Genomic DNA, 13233 nt, shown 5'->3' on the forward strand with positions numbered 1-13233 from the left:
CTCAAAGTTGTTGATAAAGCATGTAATGTGAATGTAAATGTAATACATTGCATAACTACAATATAATTACGTGTGTAATTACATGTAAATAACATAGCAAAAAAGCACTCACAACTTCTAAATGACTAACTAATTAGCTAATCTTAATCTAATCTCTTGTGAAGTGAGATCTGTCTGTCTCAAAGATTCTTTGTTGTGTTTTACTGTGAGCTTGAAGGTTTTCGACTTAATGAAATGTGCATTAAGTCTCACTTTACTCTGCGTGCGGTTGTACTGAACTTGAAATGCAATGAGCTTTAAACGGTTTCTGGTTCATATTTAACTGTGGAGAGCGCAGTTATGAAGAGACTTAGAGTATAGTATTGTGTGTCTGTGTAGTTGGGGGTGGGGGGGTCTTCCAGTATGTTAAATGTGAAATAGGAACATGCCAGGAAAACCACATCCCACAGATAAGAGAGAGAGAGAGAGAGAGAGAGAGAGAGAGGGAGGGAGGGTCCTATAAGGGGCGTCATGCAGTTTAACTTCTGCTTCAACTGTCAACACACACTCGTGTACAGACACAGAAGCACATTTTGCTCCACAGCGTGGACCAAGGGCGACATATTTCATTCACTATAGCCGAAAGACGCTGGCCTGAAACTTCTATAAGGTGAGTGAAAGACAAGACTAACTCTTCAAAAGTTTGGGATCACTTGTCATCTTAAACCTTTTTGCTAATTGATGTATACAAGAGTAACTTGTACGGGATGTAGTGGAGAGTGAACGCAACGTAGATAGTTTATACATGTAAACAGATTTAAGTAGAAAGAGCTTCTCTTATTCCCATAACAACCATGCCAGTGAGTTTTGATCGAGTTGGATAGATTTTGCTCCAGATTCATTGTTTTTGCACCATAAATGTAACTTTATTCACTATATGTTTTAATTACTGAATTGACTGTAAGTCACAGAATTCATGCCTGTAATATATTAATACCATATGGCTATAACATAGCACTATTTTCATGTATGTAAATTCACAGTACAGCCTCCACATGGCGGAGTTAGTTTTAACACTAAGCCCCCCCCCCCAGTAAAAGCTCAACATAGTTTGATTTTCAATCTATTCATTAAAACAACATATTACACATGTCATCATATTTTTTCTGATGACTGTATTTGTGTGTATTTCATTTGGAAAATTTCAGGGAGCATAGAACTGTATTAAAGAACCTGCATCAGTTTTACCTTACTCAGTCCATCTGATAGAGTGGAACCTGCCGATGGGGTAAGCTGTAACATTTGTATACAGTCTGCTTTAGGCCGGTTCACAATCGGTAGGTGTCTGAAACAAAGCTTGGTAACACTTTATTTGGATGGTCCACAGTCGATGCTCAGTCTATCTTTAACTAACATTCCACTAAATATCTATTAAATGCAACCGAACTTGAAGTTGTGTGTGAAAGTTTCTATTAAATCTAACCGTATCCATAAACCTAACCCTAACCTCCCTCACTTACTCAAGGCAAAACCTACTCCTAGACCTAATCCTAACATTAATGTTGTTGACAATCAACCGAGTATCACCAGAAAGTTTGCAAGTAAAATAAATATCTCTGGTAGATCATCATGTCGATCATCTATAAAAGATCATGCAAATAAAGTGTGACCCAAAGTTCTGTAGGTGGAAGGTTGGTTGTATAGATAAAAATGCTTACTTTTGCTTAAATACTTGTAAAGTTACTCAGTAAAAATACAAAATATGTTAGACAGCCAGAGCATTTTTAGATGGTTAATGCAGTATTTCTTACTGAACATACTTTTGATATACGAGGCATCGTGAGTGTTAAACTTATTTGAACCTTATTCCCGCCATTTCATGTATGTATCTGCATAATTTGGTTTGTTATAGGAACAGAAAAATCTGAGTGTATATTTGTGTAATATTGTCGCTGTTGGAACAAAACGTCATATCTCCAAACAGGTGAAGGAAAAAAAAACATAATTAAAGTTAACATCAAAAATGTTTCTTCAAGTAATTATAATCATTTCGGTCCATCTGTTCTTTAAGAAGCTTTCACCCAGCGTGAAGGACAGCTGGTGTTTGCAAATTATATAATGGCAAAAATGGAAATACACATTTTTGCCTGACGTGCTTCGGCAACACTGTTTCTAATAAATACTAGTTCGTCAGTGAGTTAATGCTCAGACACGTAGAACATAATGTTACATCTACAAATAGTAAACGACTGCAGAAGTAGTAAACTACTGTAGGAATTCTTTCTTTCTCTTTGCCAGCCTCTCCTTATCTGTTTTCTCCTCTCTCTCTCTTCTCTCTCTCGCCCTCTGACGCAGATTAAAGCAGAACGATGTTTATTCCTCTATTAATTGTCCATCTTTCCACTCCGTATCTCCCCATCTCTCTCTCACTAACTGCTACAAAATGACTGTTATTTCCTCTGAAGAGAAACCATGTGGTGTTTCTGCACCGCTGACCCAATGCGAACTCTTTCACTTTGCTGTGTGCTGTGATTGTAACTCGTGGAATCTGAGTGAAAATGTCTGCAGTGTAGCTCGATGTTTACATTGTTTTATAGTGTGTAATCTGTTTTAGCCTCAGAGATACAGATCATTTGTGGGTTTGCGTTCAACATTAAACTAAAAAAGAACCATGTTCCAAAAGATGACTATCTTCTGGAATATAGTCAAAAGCTTAAAATACGTTCATATTAACCCACATTGTGGATTCTTAAAGGGGAATTCCGCCAAAATTCATGATTCAGTTCAAAATTGGTTTGAATGGTTTGGTGTGAAATGATTAATTGTAGACACACTTACTGACTCTGATTTCTTTACAGTGGTGGTGGTAGGAACCAGGTGTCACGATGCCCACAAACATAGCCATTTTGTTTACCAAATTGTAAGGCAACTGATTCTCAGCTTTACACCAATTGCTCATTTCTAGTTTCTCAATTTACAATTTACAATCTGTTTCCTGACTAGCTGAGGCTCTTTCTATTACACAGACTCACAGGGCATCTTCTCTTCTTGGGCTTCTAGATGTGCACATTCACACATCGATGGAAAACTCACAATCTCCTAATACTAGAATGAATCATTGGGCCGCTGCACTACATAGCTTTTTTAAAACAACAATTTCTTACACATTTAAAGGGCTAAGCATGCACCGTTACAAATGAGAGGTCAGCTTATCTCAAGATTATATCATAACTGATTATATGGCTTTTCTTGAGTTGAATGTATATTTACTGTTTACTTGCTGAGCCCCTTGGGGAAAAATGTTGCCTGTTCAAAAACATTTTTTTAATCTCAACATTTGCAGAAAAAAGCTTGTTTTTAAGTTTGTTTCCTTTAAAAGATGTGCTAACTTGCTCTTACAGAACAATCAAAACTTGTAGGCTAATTTGACCGGGTTGGTTCAAGCTTTTGCATGTGACTGTGATTATGTAGAAAATGGACGGAACTTCGTTAAAGACTTTCGAAGAATTTGTTTTAGTTTCAGAAATAATGATCATGACCAATTAGAAAACTTTGACATATTAGAAGAATTCTCTCAGATATAAGAATATTTTCAATATAATGATTATGTTCAAATCAAATCTAATAATCTGAGCTGCGATTGAACTCAACAGGCTCACTGTAATATAACAACAGAGGAAAGTTGCCTGATTGACCTATACTTGATTGACTGACCATGATTTTCTCACTCTCTTCTAGCTGAAGTTTGGTAAACATCTCCTCTGGCACTCCTGGGCTGCCATTAATGTGAGGTGTCCCACCATGGCCTGGGTCACGGCGTTAATAACAGCCATATCCTGCCTGCTGATGAGCCGGGGCTACTGCCAATCAAACTCCTCCAACGACTTCCTGTTCTCCAAAGACCCCGCGGCCATCCACGCTACCCTCTCACCCCTGCCCCTACTCTTGGAGCTGGAGAGGTCAGAGGACATGACCCACAAGCCTGAACACACTCTTCATGCCTCCTCACACTCCTCTTCCCCTTCTTCATCCTTCACTCTTGGGAATGATTCAGCTCTCACCCGGTCTCCTCCGCCGCCCTCCTGCTCGCGGGAAACGGCCATGAAACCAGTGTTAAAGTATGTGAACACAGTGTTGTCCTGCATTATCTTTGTGGTGGGCATGGTGGGCAATGCCACCCTTCTGAGCATCATCTGCCAGAACAAGATCATGAGGAATGGGCCCAACGCCCTCATCGCCAGCTTGGCCCTGGGGGACCTCATCTACATCGCCATCGATATCCCCATCATCGTATATAAAGTAGGATATGTGGCATTTTATGATTATTCAAGCAAGCTGACTCAAGGTTAGAGTTATGCAAGAAAAGGGCATGAAGTGGAAGCTGAAACATCAGGGCCAGCTAGTGTTTTGGGGGCCCTAAACAGAATTTTTTTGGACGCCCATCTTGCTAGCTTAAATTATAGGCTAATTACACTGACCACCACAAGTTTTCTAAATGATATAAATGTTTAACTGGCTAATTGTGTATTGTTGATGACTGGATGGATAATACGTTAAAATTTAGCATTCTGGATCCTGGGGTCTGTCTCACCATGCAGTATTTCTTGCTTATCCAGCTAACATTAAGCTTAATTCCGTGTAGCACTGATGGCTGTGGAGACAACCTTTTCACTTTTTTACCATTGTAAATGTTTTTCTTTCTACATATTCAGGTAGTTTGATTGTTTTTTCATTATATCGGTGAGTCCATGTTTCAAGTCACTGGCAGTTTGTCAAAAACACCATGCATTCATGTTCACACACATGAAGATTAATCACAGCCTGTGCATCCAAACCTGGATTAACAGAGCAAGTTGAAAAGCAAGGTAACCTGAAACTCTGGCGTCTAATTTGAACCTGCTTCATTAGGGCTTTGCTCACAAATGTGAGTGAATTTCCCACATTTTACAGTCCTGATAAAACACTAAACTTGGCATTTCGCCAAGTTATGGGTCTTTATACTTTCTCTGACTTCTCGAAATGAAGCAAGAGTGGTGCTCAGTTTTCTCCTCTCTCGCGAAGTTGAATGCCTTAGTGCTGTTTATCTGATGATAACAGACGTGGTGGTCTATCAGGTCTCGTGTGGTTGTTAGGAGGTCACCTTTCTCTGAATCTTTCTCTGATAACCTTTTTTGAACTTCCGTTTTTCAAAAGAAAAAAAAAAGTTTTATTCATTTATTTGTTTGTTTGTTTTTATATACATGTGGATTATCTTGCTTCTCCTCAAAGAGCTAACTTGTACTTATTGACCATCTTGACTGGGAATCAAAATAATGAAGGGTGGTTTTTGATCTTTTGCACAGTTTTGTACCGCGACAGTGATGTGTGTGGGTAATTAATGATGTGACATGACTATATATAATACCTTGAGTCTAAAACACTTGTTGCAGCCTTAGCCTTCAGCAATATCAGTTTTACAAGGCCAATATCAAAAGGTTAACAAATTATACATTCTATCGACACACACACACACACACACACACACACACACACACACACACACACACACAGACAGATACAAACTCAAGAGTACTGACAAACTTCACTATGCACATAAAGGGACAGAAAGGCCTAATGAGGCAAAGCTGGTATTACATCACCCTCTCTAACTGTCTGTGCTTTTTAACCATCACTCACTGCTACTGATAAAGACGTTGTCTCAGTAGTAGGTCAGCCTGACATTGTTATTTTGGAACATCTATCAATGCACCACTCAGCACATACACTGTGACACATACCACAACATAACCCCCCTCCCCCCCCAACACACACACACAAACACATACATACGCATCAGTTCATGCTCCTTAAATGGAGCCTCGTTTGTCCAGGTCAAGGATGTGAAACTTGTTATTTTTTCTGGGCCATAGTTCTACAGAGATTAGCATTTTCCCTCTGCTAAAACTCCCAGTTCAACTCATGAAGGCCTGATTAGATGATGATGAGCTGAATGCTGAATCAGGTTTATTTGCTGAGGCAGACTGATAAACTCTGCAGAGCTGTGGCCCAGATGGAACTCAGTTTGACACCTCTATTGCAAGTCTAGTACAGTCATATGCAAACTTGTGGGCGCCCTGGGAAAATGACACGTTCTGTTGATTTCTGAAGTGAAAATGATAACACATCCCCAGAGAACACGCTTCTGCACATTTTAATGCACAATTACTGTTTATACGCTGAATTTAGTATATTAAAAAAAGTAATAAAACATCAAATGTGGAGTGTGCAATATTTTTACATATTAAAATCTGCAAATAAAAAAATATTGCAAAAAAGAAAAGGAGAAAAACTGTGTTCTCTGGAGGGGGGTGGACATATGTACACTTAAGAAATCAACAAAACATGTAATTTGACCAGGGGTTACCTTTGGCATATGACAGTATGTTCCCACTTGAATAGAGATTGAGAGTGTGTCTCTGAACGTGCTGGTGTTATAACATGTCACTGAAACAGAGATAGAATTTTAAATAGGTGTATTTTGTGGATGTGCTTCTGTGCAGTTGTTGGCGATGCAGTGGCCATTTGCCGATCAGCCATTTGGCCTGTTCCTGTGTAAGCTGTTTCCATTCCTTCAAAAGGCTTCTGTCGGGATAACTGTGCTCAACCTGTGCGCCCTGAGCGTGGACAGGTAAAACACACAGACTAACACACCAATGCAACAGTCTAGCAGCACCTTAGCCACAACTTAGAATACCATAGCAACAGTCTAGCAACAACTTAGCAATGTCATTGGATATCATAGCAAAGGTCTAGCAGAACATTAGCAACCACTTAGGACAGCATAGGAATGACCTAGCAACAATTTAGCAACCACCTGGAATACTAAAGCAATAGTTTAGTAACACTTTTGGCAACCACCTAGGCTAATATACTTACAGCCTAGCAACAGTTATGCAAAGTTGTGTATATATAATAATAATATAACAATATGCCCCAAAAGTATTATATGTACAGTGCTGTGCGAAAAGTCAGAGACCATTTCTCCTTTATTTAGTTTCCAGTAAAAACAGCCATTATATAGATATCTAGTAGTTGCTTGTGTGAATATCAGTGTCTCTCTGAAGAGGAACACAATGTCATTGTCAGCTTTGAGAGCAGTTTTTGCTGGAAGGACACAACTGTAACTTGCTGGTTTAATATTGGAAGGATGTAAGAGTTAAAGTGGCACTTGCACAAAAGTAAAGAATAGATCATTTAAATATTGATCAGTTTGATATTATATTTAGAGTTTGGTATTTTGAAATAAATCATTAGTAATTATATAAAATAACGTTTTGACATTCTAAACAAAAGGGTAGCCTCATACTTATGTAGGACTTTATATGCAACAATCTTTTATCCTGTATGCGTGATATATTTATAAGAATCTATGCATAGTACAAATTTTCTAAAACTCACATTAACCTTAAACTCACTAACCAAAATAAAATGTTTTTGCCCCCTTCCATTTAAATTATGACTCATGGAGCTTTTGTAAAACCCACTTTGTCCTTTGTGACTAGACTTTCTTCTTGGATCACTTTCAGTCAGTCCTGTTTTTCCTCTGGGTTTCCTGATTTTAGGCTTTTTCGTCCTAAAAATGTGCAAAGAGGAACACCCAAGCCCTTAGACGTTCTGTGTGAATGGTATTATTGATGTGTGTGTGTGTGTGTGTGTGTGTGTGTGTGTTCAGGTACCGTGCTGTGGCCTCGTGGAACCGTGTGCAGGGTGTGGGCATCCCTTCTTCAACTGCAGTGGAGATCGTGTGTATCTGGTTGCTGTCCATTTTGTTGGCCATTCCAGAAGCTATGGCCTTCGACATAATCAGTTTCGAGCGCAACAATGTGACTGCGCATACCTGCATGCTCAAAGCAGATACAACGTTTATAATTGTAAGTACTGTAAAAATCTGCACTGAGGCATCATAATGCATCTGTCTGGAGGTGATGAATCAACCTCTTAACAAGCCGGCATTTTATTACACACTTCTATAACCTAGGAATAACTACATTCATTTATATTGATGTCCTTGTAGTCACTGAAGAATAAGCCGTTGTATTAAACAGGCCTGGAATCTTAAGCGGTTAAACAGACATCCATTTTTTTCTTCCCAAAAATGCAAATCTGTATTCAAATTTGATGGAGTTTGGCAGATTCTGTGTTACTTATGACTTTTGACCAAAGTAAGCTATCCACGTCTAGACAGTCCTTGCATATTAAAGACTGAAATACCTAACAATGTGAGTAGGCCATTCATCTCACTCACTCTCTCTATTCTTGGACAGATAAATTCCTCAGTGTATAAACTGTCAGTGTACTTTATTTACTTTACCTTACCTGCTTTATGCTTGCATTTACATTTTCAAACCCTATTTATCCATTTTAAATCCTAGGCTCATTACATACTAATGCTTATTATTCACTAACTACAGGGTCTTTAATGCTGTTCTTAGGTTATAGAAGCGCTTAATAAAACTTTAGGACACATTTACTGTTCATTCACTGAATTAAACATATAGGAAACTCAGCAAATAAATATGGATTGTACACTAAAATTTCCTTGAGAAATAATTGTGTTCCTTGTAGAGAACATGCTCATTTATTTTTACTTTGAAAATCCAAAAATGTCATTTGGCGACGTGCTCAAACTTTTGCAAACAACTGCAATTGTGAGTAGTACCACATTAAACAAATTGCACTGAATAGAGATTAAGACCTGTGCATCAGATTTTGTCATGTCTAGCTTCTACAGTGGTCCACCATCCATTAGCCCCACATCACAGCAAATCCTAACAGCGCGGGCATTAAAACCACCATGGAAGTGAGTTAATTTAGACTATTCCTAGTACTTTGGACAGCAAGAAAAATGATCAGCCAATATAGTGAGACAATTTCACCTAGTAAAGTTTTTCAAGTAGAAAATGTCTAGAAATAAGTAAAATAATGTAATAATGATCTCAAAACAAGAAATATTAGATTTATAATTAAGTATAATATCATTTTCTTCAGTGTACATGATTGTGTCACTTGTTTAAGGATTTTAAAAAGCGTATTGTCTTTTGCCTGGAGCCCCAGAATCACTACATCCTCCCCGACTTCACCTAGGCACAATATTGCAATGCTTGGTGAAACCACTGCTTAAAAACCATACACCATTCCTACATAAGTGTGTGTTTGTGTGTTTCCGCAGTTTTACAGAAATATAAAGGACTGGTGGTTGTTTGGCTTTTATTTCTGCATGCCGCTGTTATGTACGGCCTTCTTCTACACGCTGATGACCTGCGAGATGCTGAATCACAGGAAAGGAAGCCTGAGAATTGCTTTGAGTGAACACCTCAAACAGGTGAGTCTTTCAGGGATGATTCAGCTTTTTTTTAAAATATCTCAAAGAAATGAATCACTTAGAGAAGTTAATAACTTAGAGATGATTCAGGGATTTCCTGCATTGAGATGAATCATTTGTAAATGAGTTGTGTGTGTGTGTGTGTGTTGGCAGAGGCGTGAGGTAGCGAAGGTAGTGTTTTCTCTGGTGCTGATCTTTGCTCTGTGCTGGTTCCCTCTGCACCTGAGCCGCATTCTGAAGAAAATGGTATACAGTGCAGAGGATACTGGACGCTGTGATCTGCTCAAGTAAGAGCATACACACACACACACACACACACACACACACACACACACACATACACTAATAAGATTCTTCAGCAATTTTCAGCCTAATCTACATCTATATCATTCAGTTTATTACTACATACCTTCATTTTGACCAAAGAACAGACAATCTTAGACTCCAAACCCACTTAAAATAGAAGACAGTTGGCAGCTGCTTCTATTAAAAGCTCATTTGAAACCAAAGGGCTTTCTCTTCTTTACTACATTTCTATTTTTATCCATGGTGCTTGACTATAGGACTGAAATGATGTCTAGTGATGTCTACAACACTAAAATGACCACTGAACATACATGAGTTATTTATCTGTAATGTTGGTGATGGTAAAATTGTGCTAAATGTGAAAAACTATGTTTTCTCTTGCACATTTGTTTTCATAACAGCACCCTGCATGTACGTCTCCATCACGAATGTCAAAAAATACATTTCAGGTCAAATTTGTATCTCAAAAGTCATAAAAACATCTTAGACATCAAGCAGTTTCACGTACTAGCTTTCTGTGAGGGAGCTTTTAGAGGCATTAAGCTTTTTGGCCGTCTGGTTCCTATCACCACTACTGTGAACAATTAATGGATTTCCCCCAAGTGCCATGAATTTGGAATGTTTTATTTCTTCCATGAATCCCAGTGTTGATGTAATGTATCTCTCTCTCTCTCTGTGTCTCTCTCTCTCTCTGTGTTTGTGTGTGTTAGTTTCCTGCTGGTATTTGATTACTTTGGCATCAATCTGGCAACCATAAACTCCTGCATTAATCCCATCATACTCTGTTTTGTCAGCAAGAAGTTCAAAAATTGCTTCAAGGTACAGATACTGCTTCTTTACTCCTTCATCTCTCACCCTCTTTCCACTTATTAAATACTTGTAATTATTATGCATAGTTAATTGCTCAATAAGTGAAGAAGTCATGTAGAAAATGTAATTGTTAAATTGATTCCACATTTCTTTGAACGTGGTAGAGGAGATATTTGATTATGGTTTGACTATGATGAAAGGATGTTGTCTGTTCAGTTTTGTTTAGAAAGAACATTAAATATTTATAGATTTATATATAAACATCAGAAGTGATGATTCAAAAATCACTGCTGTTAGAATAAAACCTCATATCTCCATTTTTGTCATCTTGTACTTTTTTTTTTTTTACAAGATTCAAAAACATGCATGGCAAAATTTTGTGAAGAAGGGACCTATAGAAAACCAAGAAAACAAGAAAATCATGTTCCATTAACTTCCATTTAAAGTTGAGAACAGTTTTTACTTCAAGTTTCCATTTTGGAGGTACGAGGTTTTGTAAATAAATATATAAATGTAAATATAAATGTACGCATATCTATGCACAAATATAAAGTATATATATATGAATATATAAAGTAACTGTTCACTGCGGGCAGCAGCAGTTTTCCTCGTTTTGAATCTCTCTCTCTCTCTCTCTCTCTCTCTCTCTCTCTCCCCCAGTCATGTTTGTGCTGTTGGTTTTATTCGGGTTCACTGTTGAGCAGCACGGGAACCAGTAACCTGTACAAAAACCCTGACCTCCATAACGTCCCTACAGATCGCACAGCACTACGCAAAGCCAGCTACAACTGATCCTGATACATTTTATAACATGCCTTTTTGCTAATGCTGCAAAAGAAAGTGATTACACTGATGAGCACTGGCTATGGACACGCGTGAGGTTTATGTAAAGAAGCTATGGCCTGACACTGAATGGGTCACTACAAGGAATGGGTCTTTGGACTGCACTGCACTGTGACTGTAAAGCAGATGTTCCACTCTGACCATTTCCTTCATCCTTTCTCTGAAGGTTACCGAGCTTCTTTGATTAATTGTCTGTCACTTAAAATCTTCACTGACTGTTAATACAAACCACACTTCATTGATGACGTTGATCAACATTGACTCACACTATAATCATATAGAAAATGACTGTATTTTTGTCAGCTGTATTAATATTGTTTTTTGTATTTATTAATTTAGTCCTAAAGGGGTCTTTGGAAAGATAACTTTAACTCTTGTAATGTCATAGTTACTGTCAGCGCTAACAAAAGCAAAGGGCAACTCAGTATCACTTATTTTCACTTACAGCTCATTAAAACAAGCAGGGAAATCCTGTTCAAAGTACAGATATTAAACGTTCCATCGAAAAAAAAAAATGAATCTGAGGTTTTGAATATGATTTAAATTTGAAGAAAAGTTGCTGCCGTTTTGTTTTGCAGAAACAAAGTAAAAACATTCCATATATTTTTTGCCATGTTGACATGGAATGAAGGAAAAAGTCAGAAGTGCTCTCAATGCCACCTGTAAGTATATAATGTAAATGCCATTCATTATTTTATTAACAATGTGATTAACTATATAACTATGTAATTCCGTTTGTTCTAATGCATAACCATAACAGTGAACCACGAAGAAAAACGACATATCATCACCTTTGGGACAAAGTCTTCTATCTCCCTTTGATTTATTAATTAATTATTATTATTTTTACATCATTTGAAAGCACTAACTGACCTTTATATTATGTGAAAATGTAATGATCAAAAATGCTCAAAAAAGACTTAGAATACAATCTCGTTGCATTAACTTACACTAAACATTGAAGGGGAACTCCACCTAATTTCCAAAATTTCTGTTAAATTGTGAAGATGTAAACAAAGTCAGAGTGACTTTATGTGAAATGATGTATTCTAGAGACACTTGGTAGTGATAGGAACCAGACGTCCGACTTTGAATAGTTTGTTTACCTCTCAAAAATGTAATCAACCTGAAATTTAAAAACAATTGGTGAAGTTACCATTTGGAGACGCGCGTGGTTTTCCCTGACAGCAACAATATATATTCAAATGACCAAAATCTACACATGATGCACAACATTTGTCTATGTATATTACATTATTCATGTTTGTGTTGGGCAATTTTTTGAGTTGGTGTTTACAGGTATCCTATACGATAGTGTTACATGTTGCAAGCCTGTTGTTTTGGCTCCTGCAGGCATTTCAATGTGCCTGCATATTAGGGTTAATATAGGACTACAGTAAGCTGTCCTCACCACTCTGTAATGTACCGTGCAACACCTACTGCTGTTAAATACCATCATTGTTTGTTCATTTTTTTGTTCGTTTTTGCATCAGTGTTGTGTAATGCTTGTTAAAAGGAAAATATGTGTCTTGTATCCATAAAAACTGTTAGCCAGTCAGTATTGTACTGTGTTTTACTGTGTCTGGTGGTTCATTTAAAGCTCTTTATTAAAACAAGCTGGAGTAAAGCGTTTTGTCTTTAATGAATGAGATCTGTGCTGAATATTAAGATGCACGACTGTCAGCGCGTATGTGTTTCTACTAGAGCAATGGAAAGTTAATCTAGTGTGCAGTAAACTGTGTTCCGGCATCTGTGAGCCTCCTGTGGAGAATAAAGAGTGCAGTTAAAGAGCCACCATGAGCAGAGCTTTCATGTAGTTATAACTAATCAAAGTCGTGGTTTTGAGCACATGTAGTTACACATGTTAGCAGTTATATGCTTATCTCCCTGCTAAATCCCACTGCCTCTATCACCACCCCCCCCCTCTCCCTCTC

At 37.7% G+C, this 13233-nt stretch overlaps 1 protein-coding gene across 2 annotated transcripts; it reads left to right on the forward strand.

Moving 5' to 3' along the window:
• The first annotated feature begins 540 nt into the window (after nucleotides 1-540).
• Nucleotides 541-12926, forward strand: ednrab (endothelin receptor type Ab). 2 transcript variants are annotated; one of them, XR_005130694.1, is made up of 9 exons: nucleotides 541-649; nucleotides 3718-4278; nucleotides 6519-6646; nucleotides 7691-7889; nucleotides 9188-9340; nucleotides 9494-9627; nucleotides 10357-10465; nucleotides 10809-10939; nucleotides 11117-11208. XR_005130694.1 is itself a non-coding variant. In XM_017711513.2 (8 exons), the coding sequence occupies exons 2-8, from the start codon at nucleotides 3781-3783 to the stop codon at nucleotides 11246-11248; spliced, it is 1353 nt and encodes a 450-aa protein (XP_017567002.1). In that variant the 5' UTR covers nucleotides 541-649; nucleotides 3718-3780; the 3' UTR covers nucleotides 11249-12926. The 2 variants fall into 2 exon arrangements, 1 of the variants encoding a protein (XP_017567002.1); XM_017711513.2 differs by lacking the exon at nucleotides 10809-10939 and having other exon boundaries at nucleotides 11117-12926.
• Nucleotides 12927-13233: the final 307 nt, after the last annotated feature.

Source organism: Pygocentrus nattereri, chromosome 9 (genome assembly GCF_015220715.1).
Source record: "Pygocentrus nattereri isolate fPygNat1 chromosome 9, fPygNat1.pri, whole genome shotgun sequence".
Taxonomy (NCBI): Eukaryota; Metazoa; Chordata; class Actinopteri; order Characiformes; family Serrasalmidae; genus Pygocentrus; species Pygocentrus nattereri.

Coding starts and splice junctions, on each gene's coding strand:
- ednrab (XM_017711513.2), top strand. CDS start 3,781: ATGGCCTGGGTCACGGCGTTAATAACAGCCATATCCTGCCTGCTGATG. Junction 4,279..6,518: donor TCCCCATCATCGTATATAAA/GTAGGATATGTG, acceptor GCTTCTGTGCAG/TTGTTGGCGATGCAGTGGCC. Junction 7,890..9,187: donor CAGATACAACGTTTATAATT/GTAAGTACTGTA, acceptor GTGTTTCCGCAG/TTTTACAGAAATATAAAGGA.